The 18920-nt window shown below is 37.3% G+C and overlaps 2 protein-coding genes across 3 annotated transcripts; both read right to left on the reverse strand.

Moving 5' to 3' along the window:
- Positions 1–373: 373 nt before the first annotated feature.
- Positions 374–3083, reverse strand: LOC130973134 (vesicle-associated membrane protein 721-like). Its single transcript, XM_057897549.1, has 5 exons — positions 2749–3083; positions 2456–2603; positions 2226–2346; positions 976–1038; positions 374–726 (listed from the first exon to the last, which is right to left on the reverse strand). The coding sequence occupies exons 1-5, from the start codon at positions 2936–2938 to the stop codon at positions 577–579; spliced, it is 672 nt and encodes a 223-aa protein (XP_057753532.1). The 5' UTR covers positions 2939–3083; the 3' UTR covers positions 374–576.
- A 2868-nt stretch (positions 3084–5951) lies between these two features.
- On the reverse strand, positions 5952–8850 carry LOC130976503 (peptidyl-prolyl cis-trans isomerase FKBP17-1, chloroplastic). 2 transcript variants are annotated; one of them, XM_057901381.1, is made up of 4 exons: positions 8380–8850; positions 8115–8237; positions 7837–7953; positions 5952–6283 (listed from the first exon to the last, which is right to left on the reverse strand). In XM_057901381.1, exons 1-4 carry the CDS (start codon positions 8737–8739, stop codon positions 6161–6163), a joined length of 723 nt encoding a protein of 240 aa, XP_057757364.1. In that variant the 5' UTR covers positions 8740–8850; the 3' UTR covers positions 5952–6160. The 2 variants fall into 2 exon arrangements, with proteins under 2 accessions (XP_057757364.1, XP_057757365.1); XM_057901382.1 differs by having other exon boundaries at positions 6084–6272.
- Between the last annotated feature and the right edge of the window lie 10070 nt (positions 8851–18920).

An 18920-nucleotide genomic window follows, 5' to 3' on the forward strand; every position in this document is an offset into this window, starting at 1 on the left:
CAATATTCTTTCTCCAACTGAAGAAGCCTCCTTAGTTTATTTATAGATAAAGGAATGAGTTCAAACCGAGGAAGAAAACAGAAAGATGAAATAATGAATCAATATATATTCAACCATATTAACATTACATACTTGTACTTAAAAGTCCAGCATATGACTTTTAAGAGTATTTGTTGATAGAATACTAGCTGAATTATGAAAAAATATTAGTTATGATAGCTCTATGATAAAATATAATCGCTAATCAGTCATCTAGTAACTCTTCTGAAGTGGACGAGTGACTATCTGCCAAATTCTTAGGCTTGATGGAAAAATGGTATAAATTTGCTTCACTGATTAAAAATTGGTCAATGGAGAAGAAATCAAACTACAATAGATGGCCAAAATTTACCTTCAAAAAGCATTCTTATATCATATTGTAAAAATATCATAAGTAGAACAAAGTGAATAAGGAATATGATGATGTCTTTACTACGTACAAAATCATGTCACGAATGTGATATCTTTCCTCAACAATATATAATCACAAGAGTGGTCAAAATGAAAAAATATAAAATATGTTGGAAAATGGAGTGCTTATTTTCCACACTTGAATCCATGGCAGACGGAAAGGACAATTACGAGGATCAGGACTATCAAAATTGCCAATACAATCAGCTTCATCTTCATGTTCTGCAGCCACATTTTTCTACGAATTTTGGTCCCTGAAGTCCTAAAGTCTTGTGCCTGTCTCAAAAAATCTCAACCATGAATGAAACAGGATTTTTATCTTTTAAAATTAAAATTAAAAAAAAAAACCCTAGGATTGGGAAGCGGGGTACCACGAGACTAGTAATCAGTATTGCATCAAAACTATCAAATATCAAGAGGCTTATTAAATGAACCTCAAGCATATATAAGAAATTTCATACGTCCAAGAATCAAGACCTTTCAGGGAGAGAAGAACATGCAGATACACGTAAACGACATACTAACCTGATTATGAAGGTTCTCAGTCTTGTCAACTAGAAGCTCTATCTTTTCTCCCCTGTCCAGAACCTACATTATATTATGAACAAGTCAATATGATTGAGCAAATGCTTTATGTTAGAATAAAAAAATATAATGAGAAGTCAATGAACAATTGAACATGGAGTTAGTTTTCAGTTACAATATTTGAGCTAGATTATTTCAGCCACAGACAACTGTAATGATAGACAACAAATTTGCATAAATGTCACCCTTATCTCAGAAGGATAATATTAAATAATTCACCTACAAACAGTAGCCGAGTGACCAACACATTAACTTAAACGCTGTCAAACCTATACAGCTCTAGAATTGACAAATTCCCGGCTGTTCAGTCACAATTCCCATCTTTTGAAAAATAAAAAAGATTCGTAGCTGGAGAATATCCTACTATCCATGATGATCTCCATCAAATCTCAAATTTTTCCCAGTCAAGAAACTTATCTATGAAACACCAACTAACATGAGCATAACCCACCTTCAAATCTAACTTAACAATAATTTGCTCTCAACAGAGAAATCTTAAATCCATTTGCTCCATTGAAATGGCTTCTTTTAACCTTGTTGCTTAGGGTATGGACAATAGACAACAAATGTCAGAAATGGACATGAAACGGGGAATGTAAAACCCATCAGGAACAAATTTTCCTTGCTCCTCCTGGGCCCTGTTCCTCCAAAGGCTTCCTTTTTACTGAATCAATTGGCCAAGCTACATGCACAACTAAAGTTTCCTGTTTATTTTAATTAAAGTTTCAAAACCAGATCAACAGATACTATGGGGAAAAGAAAACTGCATATCTAATTGAAACAAAGTTCTCACGTTTCTACAGTGCTTGAAATCCAAAAAGAACAAGAATATATAACCGATAATACCTCGGATCCAAATCTGACATGCTTAACCAGAACTAGTTAAAATATCAACACTGTATAACAGCATGAATTTGAGAAGTTTGAAAAAGTTGCTGACCAAACTAATATAACAGCCTCATTTATGATGTTTAAGTATTATATTAATTTTCCAGAGATCCACTCTGTGTTATGACATGTCTTTTTTATTTTTGAAATTTAAACAGCATCTATGCTTTGTAGAAACACAACACCTATGATCCACCAATTTGATCTCTTCGATTTCAGTAGTAACAACTATATCGCCATAAGCCAACACACCAGCGTGGGCAGTGCCCATAAATCGGAACTCACAAGGCATCTGTATGTACCTTTTCAATATTCTCCATCATGACACCCTTAACTTCAGAGACCTGATTCTGAACCTTGGCAAGCTTGCTTATCTCCTCAGGGTGATCGATGCAGTACTGCATATGCTCCTTCAATTTCGGCCTGCACCATCCAAACAAAACAAAACAACACAATTTACACAAAATCAAACAAATCAACCTCCATAATCAATTAGTCTCAATTCTCACGACAGCACAAAACACAAAATTACCCAAACTCCTTGTTAAGGCTGTTGGCGGCAGCATTAGCACCGGCCTTATCGGAGGCACCATATTTGGAAACAAAATCATCCTTCACTCGCTCCAGAAACGCAATAGGAACCTGCCTTCCAGCAGAATCATCCGCAACAACACAGTAAGCTGAAAAACGACAATGCAGCATTTCAAATCACTCAAACACAATGAGAATTCCACCCTAACAATTATCTGAGCAAAAATGCATACATATATACACAAAATTGAATGAGAGGAAAACAGATCTAGAGAGAAAAAGAGAGGAACCGACTGAAGCCATTGTCGACGAGGAAGTTGAAGGTGTGGCTGTCGCAGTTGTAGGTGAACTTGTTGTTGGAGGAAGGAAGCTTCTGGAGGCACTGGAAGGCGATGGTGTTGAAGTTGCCGCTGAATTCAGTGTACTCTGCAAGAACCACGGTTCCGCGAGAGACGAAGGCGTAGATCAGAGATTTCTGTCCCATTTTCCTTCTGATTTCTTCTGATTCAAGATCAGATCTGAGTAGTAATACAAAGAAACCAGTGGTTTTGCTTCTTCTGCTTCTGTCGAATGGAATCGCTTCTTAACCAACGAACGCTTCTTTCTACTTTTTCATTTGAAAGGAAAGATGATAGAGACAATAAAAACAAATAGCAAATTTTATTTATTGAATTATTCTTAATATTTTATTTATTAAAAAATTGTCAAAAACTAATTTTGGACATTCCTCGTAAAAGAAGCAGGAGAGGAGGATTTTATTTAGGAAGCCGTTGGCTTTTGAACTTAACTACTGATAAAGTCATTATTTATTTGAGTTTAATATAGGTATAATTTATACTATTGAAAAAATTTTAAGTATACTGAAATACCAATATTCCAATTATTTTAACCGTTAGTTTCAGTTAATATATATTATATATATTTTTTATAATTTAGACCAATGATTAAAGTAATTGGAACACTGTGTTTTTGATATACTTAAAACTCTTCCCATACTATTATACTAATGAATAAAGCTTTATATCTAAGCTATAAATCATAATCCTAACAAAGTCCAATCAAATATTTTAAATTCATGCGCACGTTTTAGTATCGTAAATTCACGCACATACGTTTTGCTGCCATTGCTTCTTCTTCCTCCTCCTTGAAGTTGCGTCCACTTCTTTTTCTTTTTCATTATCTTTTTCTTTTGTTATTGTCATCACCAACAACATCAATATTTTGTTAACATCACTTTATTGGTTCTGGTTTTCTCTTGTGCCATTATTAAATAATTTCGGTTCATTTCTTTATTTATTTGAGATTCATTTGGATTCAGAAATGAATTCGATGCGTTTTTGTTTATGAATGAATTTTTTTATTGCTTGTTTAAATTTGAACTAATTTCAATTCATTTGTAAATTAATTGAAGTTCACTTGATACTGATATTAAGAATTGACCAAATTTTTTATTCCTTACGGTTCATTTCTTAGTTTAATTTAGGTTCATTTGATTTTATTTTGCTTGAATTTGCTGCACTTGTTCATGTATTGTTGTTTACTTGGTTTTTGTTCAAATTTAAACTAATTTCGCTTCATTTGTGAATTAATTGAGGTTTACTTGATGCTACTATTAAATATTGACCAAATTTTTTATTTTTTAAGAAATTTCGGTTCATTTCTTTGTTTAATTTAGGTTCATTTGATTTCGTTTCACTTGAATTTCTTGAACTTGTTCATATGTGATTGTTTAGTTAGTTTTTGTTTAAATCTGAAGTAATTTCGTTTCATTTGTAAATTAATTGAGGTTTACTTTATACTACTGTTAAATATTGACTAAATTTTTTATTTATTAAGAAATTTTAATTTATTTCTTACTTTAATTTAGGTTCATTTGGTTTTGTTTTACTAAAATTTTTCCTCCTCATTTTCCGCTTCGTCTTCTCCTTCTTTTTCTTCTTCTTTTTTATTTTTTTTCATCTCCTCCTTCTTATTTTATTTTTTCAAAATTCTTTTTGATTTATTCTCTTGAGAAGATTAAAACAAAAAGAAAAAAATATCAAATAAAAAAGAAGAATAAATACTACAATAACATAAAAAAAAGAAACAAAAATAAAATATAGTAACAACATCACTAATATTATATGAATTTAATTTTTGTTTATTATGAGTATAAAACTGTTTTACAAATGCATTCGATATATAAAAGTTAAATCCATATTTTTGTATCTTTTTTAAAAGTGAAAATTTAGATATAATTTTTTCATATTAATAATTAAAAATAATTAAATAATAATATAATTAAAAAATTAAATTATTAAATAATTTTTAATTATTAATTTTCTGTAAAATAATTTTATTAAGTCTTTATCTTTGCTAATATGCAAATAAATATATAATTAAAATAAAAATTTACATATAATTATTTTAATGTGAATTTAATTAAAAATATTAAATAATTTAATATATTTAATTAAATTATTATTTAAATATCTTAATTAATAATTTTATATAAAAGTAATTATACGTAAATTTTTATTATAAATTGAGGGAATAAAGAAAAAAGGCGCGGGTCAAAGTGGATAGCGGCTACTAGCATACCATTAGCCGGAGAACCTGGTGGCAACAAAGATTAAACAAATTAATAATGGATTTATAATTCTTAATATGGGAAGAATTTTAAAATTGAAAAATACTACTAGTCTTTTAAAATTTAATCTTTAGTTAATATTTTTAAAAATTTATTATTATTTAATTAATTTAAATATTTACTTTTATATATTAATTATTTAAAAAATTAAAAAAATTATTTATTTTTTTCTTCTAAATATTAATTAAAAATAGTATTTAAAAAATACTTAATTGTACTATTTAAAATTACTAAATATGTATATATTAATTAAAATTATTAAAATATTAATATTTCAAAATTTTCTTAAATTAACTATGACAGTGGTCCATCCCTTCCAGCAAAAAAGAAAAAGGTAACGGCGCATCCATTCTCTTTCACCATTCTGACTGTAGTCGCCACTCGCTAATCCACAATATTATTAATAGTTAAATCTTTAATTAAAATTTAAATTTATAAAAAATTAGTCATTAATCTATTGATGTAGTTATTAAGTTAAGTAATATATATTATATTTTTTAAGTGTAGCTCTTCTCTGAATTCTGTATTAATATGAGATGTATATACAAAACTATCTTTTTTCTTAATTGAATTTTAAATTGGTCGATAATTATTTTTGCAATTTTTATTATATATTATATTATATAAAATATAAATAAACATAACAAGTTTTCTCCTCAAATACTACTGTGTTTAATTTTTATATATATCATGGATAGATTGTGTAGCCAATTATTTATTTAAGGACTAATATATTCGCAAGAAAAAAATACTACAAAAAATAATTTGGGATTCTACTTTTTATTTAATTAGTAATGGATTTTTAAAGTATAATGTACTTTTAACTCTTTAAAATACAAGTTTATTGTCATTATCATTTTAGCAATGATTTCAGTCTTTAATATGATCCATCTTATTCGTTAAAAGAAAGACCAATAAGTTGTAACTTCTAACATAACCAATCTAATAAGGTAGTGCAAAAGTTTGAGCAACAAGGAAATCAGCATTGCCGACACCATAGGTTGAGACAACTGCATTTAGCTAATAACAATGGATAATGAAATATGACTACCCTCGAATTTACAAATAGATAGAAACTCATTGATGCCTCAGGCTAACCAGTTCAATGTCAAATATAAGTGTCCCTAAAGTGGAGCCTTCTCCATTAGCAAGACGAGTTGGATTAAATATGGTTGTGAACAGCCTCTGCCTGTCAAAAAACTTTATTAAAAAAAATGAAAGGAAGAGACCAAAATGTTAGTACTGAATAAAATAATAAAAGCTAAGGGATTGACAATAGAGAAAAAGAATACGTTAAAATAATAAAGTGAAGAATTTTATTATTAAAATTGTAACTTCTATCATGAGTTTTATTATCTTAATTTTTTTTATCACTTTATCAACTTCTTTGTCTTAGAAGTGATATATAATGTACCAACATACACACAGAATATGCGGGTACACAAATTTTAAATTCTTATAAAAGATGAGAACACGACGTATATATAAAATATAATTTTTTTAGATAAATTATATTTTTTTATATTTTATTGATATTTATAAATATTTTTTAAACTATTTTTAATGTCTTTTTTAATTATATAAAATATTTAAAATATTTTTTATTTTAATAAATAATAATATATACTATTTTTAAACTCATATCAAGAATACATATTAAAAATAAGATTGAACACACTAACACATAATAATATTTAGATGTGTCTAACGTATTCGAAAATTTTTTTTTTATTTTTTTTATTAAAATATAGTTAGACACAGAAGATACACATATAAAAAAAGTATCCATAAGTATTATGTCTAAAAGATGTCTAACACATAGACACGACGCCTCAACAAAATATCCATATTTTTAAGGAAGTGATTGATTTGATAATTTAATATCAATAGTGCTAAGTTGTAACAAAAAGGGCAAACATTTAACATGTGCACCTTTGCAGTGTTGAGAAAAGCAGTCACAAGACTAGAACATGCTTTAGCAACTCCACAAGTTGTGTGTAAGATAAGCAAGTTCCTATGACTGAGTCTACTTTCCCCTTTTTTCTGGTTTTTTTTCTATTATTATTATTTAAATTTTGACATTTTGGTACTTAGTAAACATGGGTTTGATTATCTATTTAAGGAAAGTATGAGGAGCCAATGAGATTTTTATACAATGTGTACAATGGAGGTTTATAGAGTATTAGAGATATAATTATTAGTGTTATATTTTCTCATCAACTGAAGCTTTTGGGATGAGTGGTATCATGACATGGTATTAAAGTGCTAAATCCGAAAGGTCAAGAGTTCGATCCTTGGTGAACCCAAAAATTAAACTAATTTTTCGAGAAGATGTTTATTATCCTTTGTACTCGGATGGTTATTCTAAATAGTATAGGGGATGTTCATTTCATAACTCAATAGCCATTGTACGGGATCCATCTATTTATAAGTGTGTCCGCATGTTGTGTAGTGACTTATGAGACAGTTACCAAAATGGCTTAAGCATCACTTGTCTATCAAGGAGCTTAGTGCATACTAAAAATAAAAAGAAAAATATAAAACCCAAACAAACTGTCTATGGCTCTATTCAGATACAATATAACAATAAACAAGCACAAGCACCACTAAAAAAAATAAAAAATATAAAATAACTACTAGGCCATCTAATTATACATATGCATTTTCTAGGAGGAAGAATATAGCTAGAAAAAAATGAATCTAATGTAACATATGATGATGCAAGTGTAAAGAAGAATTAAAAAGTAGCATACATTGGGTGGAATTGGTTCCTGTGATGTGCTTTGATATCCAAGGGATGGAGGTATGATGACTCTTCGGATACCACCTACTTTCATTGATCTCACTGCAATCTCAATTCCATCTATAACCTGTCACACATTAAATTCAACCCATTATTCACCTAGCCAGTATTGTTTTTTCTTATTATCACCTTTAATTTTCACTTAGCAAGTGATTAAAATCATTACACTGTTTATTAACACTAATTTCTATAATAACTACTCCCACTTGTGGTAATAATAGGGTTTACCTTGCCACTCCCAAGAACAAAGACAAAGGGATTAGGATCACCATTCTCATCTTTATGGTCATAGGTTGAATCAAAGCGCCACCCTTGTTTTGCTGCTAGTCTACCGTAGTAATGTATTGCAACCTTCAACAATAACAATACCATATTTATTTACATAGAATAATCATATACTTTAGAAAAAAAAGTATTTATCTCATAACAATCAACATCCATCTCAGAACTCAAAATTCATGTTACTTTGAAGGTGTGTAAAGGATAAAGGTACCTTGTCTCCGTCAGAAGGAACTTCATCACCGGAACCAAGAAGGAGGTCTAAGACCTTAAGTCCACTGGAATTGGGGAGCTCATAGAATTCTGATATGGGGAACTTGGAGGAAGGAGAAAGAGAAGAGGATGAAGCAGGAGCAAGTGAGAATATGAATGAAGAGAAATTGATGCAGATGAGAGACACATATAAAGATCTTCTTTTAGTTATAGATATGGTAGTAGATGAAGATGAAGATGTTGCTGAACATAGAGTAAACTTGTTACATGGTTGGTGTTTAAAGTTGTTATCTCTAATAATGTAAGGTGGAGAGAAACTAGCACATGTTGCACTTGCAGAGTAACACCGTTCTGTTATCATTCCTTTTTTTCCCCCCTACCAATACCATTCAAAAATATGATATTATTCCCAAGTCCCACCGTGTTTTCTCATTTAACAAAGGTTTGCTACACCCATCACTCACTATCGGTTGTGGATGTGAAATGGCGAAATTCCATGTAAATAATTTTAATATGGGGAGTTCTATGCTGTGAATTAGGGGTGCACAGACCCGGCCCGGCCCGAAGGCCCGGCCCGGGCCCGAACACTTTAGGGGCTAATTTGGTGTGATTTCATCGGGTTTAGGGTCGGGTTAGGGTCTCAAAAGTAGACCCGGTCATTATTTCGGGTCGGGTCCGGGCCATAGTTCGGGTCACCCGAAGTCGGCCCGGTGGCCCGGTCATCATACATAATTAATATTTTGTGTTATTAGTGATGGATCATGACTATTTTTATGTGGAATTTAAGTATTGTAAACCTTAATATTTTGTGTTATTAGTCATTATAAGACTATAAGTTAATGTTTTATGTTTAGAATGAATAAGACTTTAGACTAATGCATAATATTATGTTATTTGTATTGATTTAAATATTTGATATTATTAGACAATATTAGTATTGATTGTGGTTTTGCTTTAATTTTAAAGAAGGGTTGATTCTTGTTATATTTTTTTAAGTGAATTTTACCATGTTAAATAATGGTTGGAGTCTTGGAAATTTGGATATTTTTACATGCCAGCTTACAAGAAGGTATCAACGTAATGTAATGTTAACGGCCCGGTTTTCACCCGGTTTTCACCCGGTATAATTGTGACCCGAAAGTGTATTGGTTTCATCGGGTCTAGGGTCGGGTTCGGGTCTAATAAATAGACCCGGTGTATATTTCGGATCGGGTCTGGGTCCCATCAAACCCGGCTTCACCCGGCCCATGTGCACCCCTACTGTGAATTGTATTAAATATCCACACCTGTGGATATTATGTGGAGACCTTCTTCATTGAACACGTTTCTGTTGTTTATATTCACAAGAGAAGCTGATGGGACATCATGTCAGGGAGCAGCAGATATTTTACAGATGTACTGCACGGTCTAGGAAAATTAATAAGTATGATTAGGTGCTAATTATTTTTGGGTAGTTGAGGCTATTGGACAGGTTCTATTTTTTTGTGTATCTAATTATGACTGGATTTTGAGTTTGGGTCACCATTTTTTGTACAACTGTGCATAAAATTTTTTTGTTATGGATAAAAAGAAGTAAAAACATTAATAAAAATATTAAAAAACATTAATAAAAATATAGTAATTGTAAATATTAAAAACATTAATAAAAATAAGAACAATAACAAAAAAAATTAATAACAAATATCTTTATTTGAATGAATAAAAATATAAATGAAAAAAAGTGTTAAATATCTCTATTTATTTATATCTTAACGTCTTTCATAAGTATTATGATAAATTGTGTACTCACAAAGATTTTATTCACAGTATTTATATGACATATCTAATGTTTAACACGAATTCTCTATTTTTATAGTTCACTATGCAAATTTATGCTATATAAATAATTACTAATAACAGCACCATAAACCATAACATTCAAAAAATAATAAAAAATTATTTTTTGTCTAAAATATTATTTTTTTGTGATATTAGTAACTGTTACGGTAGGTAACCGGAGATTAACACAATGGATGGCGTTCGGCGGCCCAAGTGTATGAAGGAGGAGAACTCCGGGTGGATCTGCAACTCGGGGGGCTCCGTCCGACTTGTGCTCGCGAGTGAATGGGGGGTGGTACCTGCAAAGACACTCCGATGCCTAAGTTAGCAAGAGCGTAAGCAGGTCTAGAGAGTATTGGACTTGAAGATACCTGAGGCGTGTCAGTGTACTTATAGTGGTGAGCCAATAACCACCGTTGGAGTAGTGCCGTATCTTTAGGATAGTAACCGTCCCATTATCTTAGGGAGGTTAAGATATGGCTTTATGAAGTGGTTAGAGAGATTTCAGGGGCGGTTACTCATTTGAATGAGTGTTTATCTGCCAGCTAATCTCATAACCGACTTCTTCATACTAAGTCGTGGTTGACACCGACTTCTTAAGTGGAGGTCGGTACTTCGCTAGGCTTAATCTATTGGATCAGGCCTTTCGATTGGACCTGGGCCCTTAACATTGGGCCAGGGTATGAACAATGCCCCTACTTGAGCCCAAGATCCTTTTAAGGCTTGGGTTCAAGTATTTAACTCGGGTTCGTAGCCGACCTTCACGGGTTTTGAAACCGACGTGATTTTCGCGACCTTTTGTTTCTGACAGTTACGTCAATTCAAGCGTCGTGTCCGTTGGGGAAGCGTTTAGGGATTGGGGGCTTTGGTAACGTTGCAATCGCATTAATGACTGCCTCGTTTTTACCATTATGCCCCTTAATGTGTTTATAAATGTTTTCCCTCTCTTTCGTTTTTCCGTTTCTGCAAACTTTCAAACTTCTTCTTCCCTTGTTTCGTGCTGCATTCTTGTGTTCGAAGATTTCTGCTCTCTCCAACCTTCATTTCTTGGATAAAGGTTAGTTTTATTTCTTCCATGTCATGCCTTATGTTTGCATGTTTTGTTTTGTGAGTGGATAGGTTGGCCTGTAGATTCTAGCCTCGTATCTCTCCTCTTTAGGGGCCGTGTTTTTTTATTTTTCTTTTTCTTTTTTCCTTTTGTAGGTTTCTGCCACTTTTCTTTATATAAAAAATGGCTTCCGTAGATGTTCTTTCTCAGTGGGTTGACGTTACGGTCCTTGGGGAGGAACCGTTGGTCGATGCTGAGTTCATCACTCATCTTCGTACTCATCACAGGCTCTGTACTTCGGAGGAGGACGAGCCAAAATATGAACTAATAATCCCGGGTCCTGAAGACCGGGTCTGTTTTGGGAGAGAAAATGAGGCGGCCCCTCATTTTTTCTTTATGTATGAGTGTATGATCACCCGTTTGGGTGTTTTTCTTCCTTTCTCAGATTTCGAGATATCTGTTTTGCATCACTGTAGAGTTGCCCCTACTCAACTTCACCCCAATTCTTGGGGTTTTTTGAAGATCTATCAGTTTATAAGCCATGCTCTGGACTTTCCGACCTCTCTAAGGATTTTCTTCTTTCTCTTCCATATGACTAAGCCCTTTAGTGGGCTAAACAACAAACAGCAATGGGTATCCTTCCGAGCCATACAAGGTCGGAGAATTTTCACCCTTTTTGACGAATCTTTTCACGACTTCAAAAACTTCTTTTTCAAACTTCAAGCTGTAGAGGGTCACCACCCCTTTTTCCTGGATGAGCATTCCTCTCCCCGCTTCCCCCTTTATTGGTCGCCGCCTTCCTCTTGTGAAAAGTATGGTCCAGATGACCTGGACGAGGTGGAGGCGGCTATTGTGGGGTTTTTCCGAGAAGCGTGGGGGAGGGCCCCATACTTGGATACCAGGAAAATTCTCCAGGGTACACCGACTTTTGTTCAATCTCAGCTAGGTAGTGCATGCATTCTTTATTTCCGAGTTGTTTCTGCCGACTTGCATTCTACCGACTTGTAATTTTTGTTATTTGTTTTCTTTTGTAGATATGGCAAAAAGGAACGCTCAGGAGGCCTATCAAAGGGTCCAGGAGGCCAAGGCGAAGTCCCGGGCTAGGTCCGGGGGTGCTAAAGCAGTCGTTTCTCCTCCTCCTCCTCCTCCTCCCAAGAATACTGGCACTCCCTCTCAACCTCTTATAATTTCTTCAAGTTTGTCTCGACCACCTCCTTCTGCTCAAATTCTCTCCGAGCCAGAGAAGAAGAAGCGCAAGACTTCAGAGTCTGGCTCTTCTTCTTTTGATGGTGGGGTTAAGGCGGATGCTCTTGCATTCGTCCGGAAGAACATCTATCCTTTTATAAGTATGGATGATGTTTCTGTTCGAAACCACCTTACCACCATGGCCGAGGAGAGTTTTAGGGCAGCGGGCGTTTGTGGCAAACTTTTGGACATTTTTGAGAAGACTCCTCTCAGCTCCTTGGGGGCAACCTCAAAGGTTGAGGAGTTGGAGGGGAGGCTTCTTCTTTTTGAAAAACATGAGAAAGAGTTGAAGGAGGAGAGAGATAAATTGAGGAAGGAGAGGGATCACCTTAGGGAGGAGGTGGGTAAGCTACGAGCTTAATGCACTTTGGAGGCGAATTTGAGGAAAACAGCACAAGACAGCTACCACAGTTTATTTCAAGATATTGTTGCTGTGAGGAAGGACTTGCTGAACTCTCGGAACGCGTACGCCGAGTTGGAGGACTCTATCGCTGATGGTGCCGAGGAGTCTTGGAGAATTTTCCTGGAACAAGTCAGAGTTATCGCTCCCGACTTGGACCTTTCTCCTTTACATCCCGACAAGGTAGTTATTGATGGCGCCATCGTTGATCCTCCTGTCCCCGAGGTTGTTTCTGAGTCGGACCTGAAGACTCGGGGGCAGAGGGTTATAGAGTCTCCTCCTCGTCCTAAGGAGGCTCCGAGTTCCTCCTCCGTTCCTCCGACCGGTCCTGGTGGCGCCCCTCCTGAGCCTAGCGGTGGTGATTCCTCTACTCCTTTGAAGAAACGACTCTTATTTTTTATGGCTATATGGGGGCCCGGCCTGTGGGTCCCCTCTTTTTTAAACTTTATTTCTCTGTTGGTGGTTGTGAACAATTTCTTTTTGGCCTTTTAAGGCCGTAAACAAAAATATTTATGGCGATTGCCCCTTTTTTGAACAAGGGTTCTAAGTTACCTCGTGCGTGCATGCTTTTCTGTTTTTGATATTTTTTGATCTTTTTTTGAAGAAACCTCTTTGTTGGCTTGCGTTGTTTTCTCGAGCCTTTTTCGTTCAAGGGCTTTTATGCAGCCTTTAAACTTTTTCCAGGTTTTCCTATCTCTTTTGTTATCCTTTGTACTCAACTTTGCTTTAGTGAGCTTCTATGACTTAGGTTATTTTTGTGATGCGTTTTTCCTTTACTCGGAGCTCGGTTTTCTTTTACTCGGAGCTCTTTCGAGTTCGTTTTACTCGGATTTTCATTTCGACTTGAGAGTCGGATGATTCCTGAGTTCTTACGATCAACTCATATAACCTCTTTACGCCGACTTGTACCTCGTCGTTTTATCCTGACGACCATCTAGGTCGGTCCATGGGATTTTCACGTTTTGTCGAGCTTAAGTCGGCGCGCTTCGTAGAAAGACTTATAAAAAATAAAGGAGGATATTTAAGAGAGATATAGTAAATGAAAAAGATCTTTATTAATTGGGAAGGTACCTTTTTGCTACTAAGGGTCTTGATAGCCTATTTTCCCTTAGCCTCTATTATGATGCCTCGTTAAAAACCCTTCTCCAGAAAAAACCCTTTTCTTTGGGAAAAAATCGTGAAGTTGGGAAAAGAGTACATCAGGGAGTAGAGTTCGCTTTTAACTGTAGTACCTTTTCATATTACAAGCATGCCACGACCTTGGTAGCTCAGTGCCATTTGGGTCGGTTATTTTATAATAACCTTTTCCTAGGACTTCTTTGACTTTGTATGGTCCCTTCCAGTTTGCGGCGAGTTTTCCTTCTCCCGATTTGTTGACTCCGATGTCATTTCTGATTAGGACCAAGTCATCTGTAGCGAATGTTCTTCGAATGACTTTTTTGTTGTACCTCGTAGTCATTCTTTGCTTCAGTGTAGCTTCTCTTATCTGGGCCCCCTCTCGGACTTCGGGGAGCAAGTCGAGCTCCTCTTTGTGCCCCTGTATATTTCCGACCTCGTCGTGGAGAGTTACCCTTGGGCTTTGCTCACTGATTTCTATTGGAATCATGGCTTCTACGCCATAGACTAATCTGAAGGGCGTTTCTCCCGTGGCGGATTGGGGAGTTGTCCTATAAGCCCATAATACTTGAGGGAGCTCTTCAGCCCAAGCTCCCTTTGCTTCCTGTAGTCTTTTCTTTAATCCTGCCAGTATGACTTTGTTAGCTGCCTCGGCTTGCCCATTGGCTTGTGGGTGTTCTACCGAGGTGAACTGGTGCTTGATTTTCAGACTGACTACTAGATTTCTGAAGGTGGCGTCGGTGAATTGGGTTCCATTGTCTGTGGTGATGGAATAAGGTATTCCATACCTTGTGATGATGTTTTTGTAGAGGAACCTGCGACTTCTTTGAGCGGTGATAGAGGCTAATGGTTCTGCTTCTATCCACTTTGTGAAGTAATCTATTCCCACGATCAAGTACTTGACTTGCCCTGGTGCTTGGGGAAAAGGACCTAACAAATCCATTCCCCATTTTGCGAAAGGCCAGGGGGAAGTGATACTGATGAGCTCTTCTGGTGGAGCTACGTGGAAATTTGCGTGCATCTGGCATGGTTGGCATTTTTTCACAAAGTCTGTGGCATCTTTCTGCAAGGTCGGCCAATAGAATCCTGCTCGAATTACTTTCCTGGCCAGCGACCTTGCTCCGAGATGGTTTCCGCAGATCCCGCTGTGTACTTCCTCCAACACCTCGGTGGTTCTTGAGGTCGGTACGCACTTCAGCAATGGTGTTGATATCCCTCTTCTGTAAAGGACATTTCTCACCAAAGTATAATGTTGTGCTTCCCTTCGGATCATTTTAGCTTCTTTCTCCTCTTTGGGGAGGATGTCGAATTTCAGGTATTCGACTAAGGGATTCATCCATCCGAGGTTTAGGCCGGCTACCTCAAGTACCTCTTGTTCATCCTCTGTTTTTGATATCGAGGGCTCTTGGAGGGTTTCTTGGATCAGGCTTCTGTTGTTCCCTCCGGGTTTGGTGCTTGCTAACTTGGATAGGGCGTCAGCTCTGCTATTTAGATCCCGAGTTATATGCTTAACTTCGGTTTCCGCAAAGTGCCTAAGGTGCTCCAAGGTTTTCTCCAAGTATTTCTTCATATTGGGGTCCTTTGCCTGATACTCTCCACTTATTTGGGAGGTCACCACTTGCGAGTCGCTGTAGATCATCACCTTTGTAGCGCCAACTTCTTCTGCTAACTTCATTCCGGCGATCAAGGCTTCGTATTCTGCCTGGTTGTTTGAAGCCGGAAATTCAAATTTTAAGGAAACCTCTATCTGGGTTCCTTTTCCATCTACCAATATTATTCCTGCGCCGCTCCCTGTCTTGTTGGAGGATCCGTCTACATAGAGTTCCCATGTAGTCGGCTTTTCCTCTTGTTCACCTGCATATTCTGCGACGAAGTCGGCGAGGCATTGGGCTTTAATTACTGTCCGAGTTTCATATCTCAAATCAAACTCGGAGAGCTCTATCGCCCATTGCACCATCCTCCCTGCAACATCCGTCTTTTGGAGGATTTGCTTCATGGGTTGGTTTGTCCGGACTCTTATTGTGTGAGCCTGGAAGTAAGGTCGTAACCTTCGTGAGGCTATCACTAAGGAGTAGGCAAACTTTTCAAGTTTGTGGTACCTTAGTTCAGGGCCTTGTAGTACCTTACTGATGAAATAGACCGGGTGTTGTCCGACCTCGTCTTCTCTGATCAGGGCTGATGAGACGGCCCTGTTTGCTACGGATAGGTATAGGACGAGGTCTTTTCCCGGTATTGGTCGAGTTAAGATAGGAGGTTGGCTTAAGAATAATTTGAACTCTTGGAATGCCTCCTCGCATTCCGAAGTCCATTCAAATTGGCATCCCTTCCTCAATAAAGAAAATAGTGGAAGGGATTTCAGTGCCGATCCCGCCAAAAATCTGGAGAGGGCTGCAAGTCGGCCATTGAACTGTTGAACCTCTCTCAAACAAGTCGGGCTTTTCATTTCTAGGATGGCTCTGCATTTGTCGGGATTAGCCTCAATCCCTCTTTGTGTTAGCATGAAGCCTAGAAATTTCCCCGCTTCTACTGCGAAGGCGCATTTTGCGGGATTTAGTCTCATCCCATGCAACCTTATAGTGTTGAAGACTTGTGAGAGGTCGGTTAAGAGGTCGTTTTCTTGCTTGGTTTTTACTAACATGTCGTCGACGTATACCTCCCTTAGGTTCCCCAGATGGGGAGAAAACACTTTGTTCATCAGCCTTTGATACGTGGCTCCTGTATTCTTTAGTCCGAATGGCATGACCACGTAGCAATAGTTGGCTTTTGGTGTGATGAACGATGTTTTCTCTTGGTCGGGCTCGTACATTGGGATTTGGTTATATCCCGAGTAGGCGTCCATGAATGATAAGTATTGATACCCCGAGCTGGAGTCCACCAGGGTATCAATACTTGGTAGGGGATAAGGGTCCTTAGGACATGCCTTATTCAGGTCGGTATAGTTGACGCACATTCTCCATTTACCATTCTGTTTTTTGACTAGTACTACGTTGGCTAGCCATGTTGGGTATTTGACCTCTCTAATAAAGCCGGCTTCCAAGAGCGCCCGTACTTGCTCTTCTACTATTAGGGCTCGCTCCGGGCCGAGTTTGCGTCTTCTTTGTTGTACAGGTCGGGACCCTGGGTAAACCGAGAGCCTGTGGGACATGAGCTCGGGGTCAATCCCAGGCATGTCGGAGGCCTTCCAGGCGAAGAGATCAGAATTTTCTCGTAGGAGCTTAGTCAACCCTTGTTTTAGAGTTTCCCCTAGGTTGGCTCCTATGTGAGTGTTTTTTCCTTCCTCTTTACCAACCTGTATCTCCTCGGTTTTTCCTCCCGGTTGTGGCCGCAGCTCTTCTCTGGCCCTTGTGCCGCCGAGCTCTATGGTGTGAACTTCTTTGCCCTTTCCTCTCAGATTTAGGTTTTCATTGTAGCACTTTCTTGCCAATTTTTGGTCTCCCCTCACCGTTGCTATTCCCGATGAAGTCGGGAATTTCATGCAAAGGTGGGGAGTGGATACCACTGCTCCGAGGCGATTAAGGGTAGTCCTGCCGATTAAGGCATTATAGGCTGACCCTTCATTGATGACTATGAAATCTATGCTCAGAGTCCTTGATTTTTCCCCTTTTCCAAAAGTGGTGTGAAGGGGTAAGAATCCCAGTGGTTTTATTGGCGTATCCCCTAATCCATATAAGGTGTCGGGGTATGCTCTCAACTCTTTTTCATCTAACCCTAGCTTGTCGAAGGCGGGCTTGAAAAGGATGTCCGCCGAGCTTCCTTGGTCTACTAGGGTTCTATGGAGATGGGCATTAGCTAGGATCATAGTTATCACCACGGGATCATCATGCCCGGGTATTATCCCTTGCCCATCTTCTTTTGTGAATGAGATAGTGGGGAAGTCGGGTGTCTCTTCCTCGACTTGGTAGACTCTTTTGAGATGTCTTTTGCGAGAAGATTTGGTGATCCCGCCTCCCGCAAATCCTCCTGAGATCATATGGATATGTCTCTCTGGGGTCTGTGGTGGCGGATCTCTCCTGTCCATATCATCTCGCTTTCTCTTCCCATGGGTATCCGACCTCTCCATGAGATATCTATCAAGCCGACCTTCTCTAGCCAGCTTTTCTATCACATTTTTGAGGTCGTAACAGTCGTTGGTGGAGTGACCATATATTTTATGGTACTCGCAATACTCACTGCGGCTTCCCCCTTTTTTATTTTTGATAGGTCTTGGGGGTGGCAGCCTTTCAGTGTGGCAAATCTCTCTGTATACATCCACTATAGAAGTTTTTAGTGGAGTATAAGCGTGATATTTCCTGGGCCTCTTGAGACCGATTTCTTCCTTCTTTTTGACTTCCCTTTCCCTCTCCTTAGATGAGGAAGTGGGTCCAGGTCGCCAACTCAGGTCTCTTAATTTTGCATTCTCTTCCATGTTGATGTACTTTTCAGCCCTTTCTTGTACATCACTTAGTGAAACGGGGTGTCTTTTGGATATAGACTGTGAGAAGGGACCTTCTCTAAGTCCATTGACTAACCCCATTATGACTGCCTCTGTGGGCAGGTCTTGGATCTCTAAACATGCTTTGTTGAACCTTTCCATATAGGCTCGCAAAGACTCTCCGTCCTCCTGTTTTACTCCAGGAGGCTCGGTGCATGTTTTACTTTATCTTTCTGAATTGAAAACCTCATCAAAAACTTCCTTGAGAGGTCTTCAAAGCTGGTGATTGACCTTGGTGGGAGGCTATCGAACCATTTCATCGCTGCTTTCGATAAAGTGGTCGGGAAAGCCTTGCATCTCGTAGCGTCGGAAGCATCAGCTAGATACATCCGACTTTTGAAATTGCTTAGATGATGCTTCGGATCCGTGGTTCCATCGTAGAGGTCCATGTCAGGGCTTTTGAAGTTCCTCGGAACCTTTGCCCTCATTATGTCCTCACTGAAC

Source organism: Arachis stenosperma, chromosome 4 (assembly GCF_014773155.1).
Source record: "Arachis stenosperma cultivar V10309 chromosome 4, arast.V10309.gnm1.PFL2, whole genome shotgun sequence".
In the NCBI taxonomy this organism is placed as follows: Eukaryota; Viridiplantae; Streptophyta; class Magnoliopsida; order Fabales; family Fabaceae; genus Arachis; species Arachis stenosperma.

Bases quoted from the DNA above. Each gene is read 5' to 3' on its own strand.
- LOC130976503 (XM_057901381.1), bottom strand. From the start codon at position 8,739: ATGATAACAGAACGGTGTTACTCTGCAAGTGCAACATGTGCTAGTTTC. The intron at 8,238-8,379 runs GTACCTTTATCC...TTATTGTTGAAG, and splicing joins TTCCTTCTGACGGAGACAAG to GTTGCAATACATTACTACGG. The intron at 6,284-7,836 runs GTATGCTACTTT...TTTTTAATAAAG, and splicing joins AGGAACCAATTCCACCCAAT to TTTTTTGACAGGCAGAGGCT.
- LOC130973134 (XM_057897549.1), bottom strand. From the start codon at position 2,938: ATGGGACAGAAATCTCTGATCTACGCCTTCGTCTCTCGCGGAACCGTG. The intron at 2,604-2,748 runs GTCGGTTCCTCT...GTCGTTTTTCAG, and splicing joins CCTCGTCGACAATGGCTTCA to CTTACTGTGTTGTTGCGGAT. The intron at 727-975 runs GTTAGTATGTCG...TTTTTGAGACAG, and splicing joins CTGAGAACCTTCATAATCAG to GCACAAGACTTTAGGACTTC.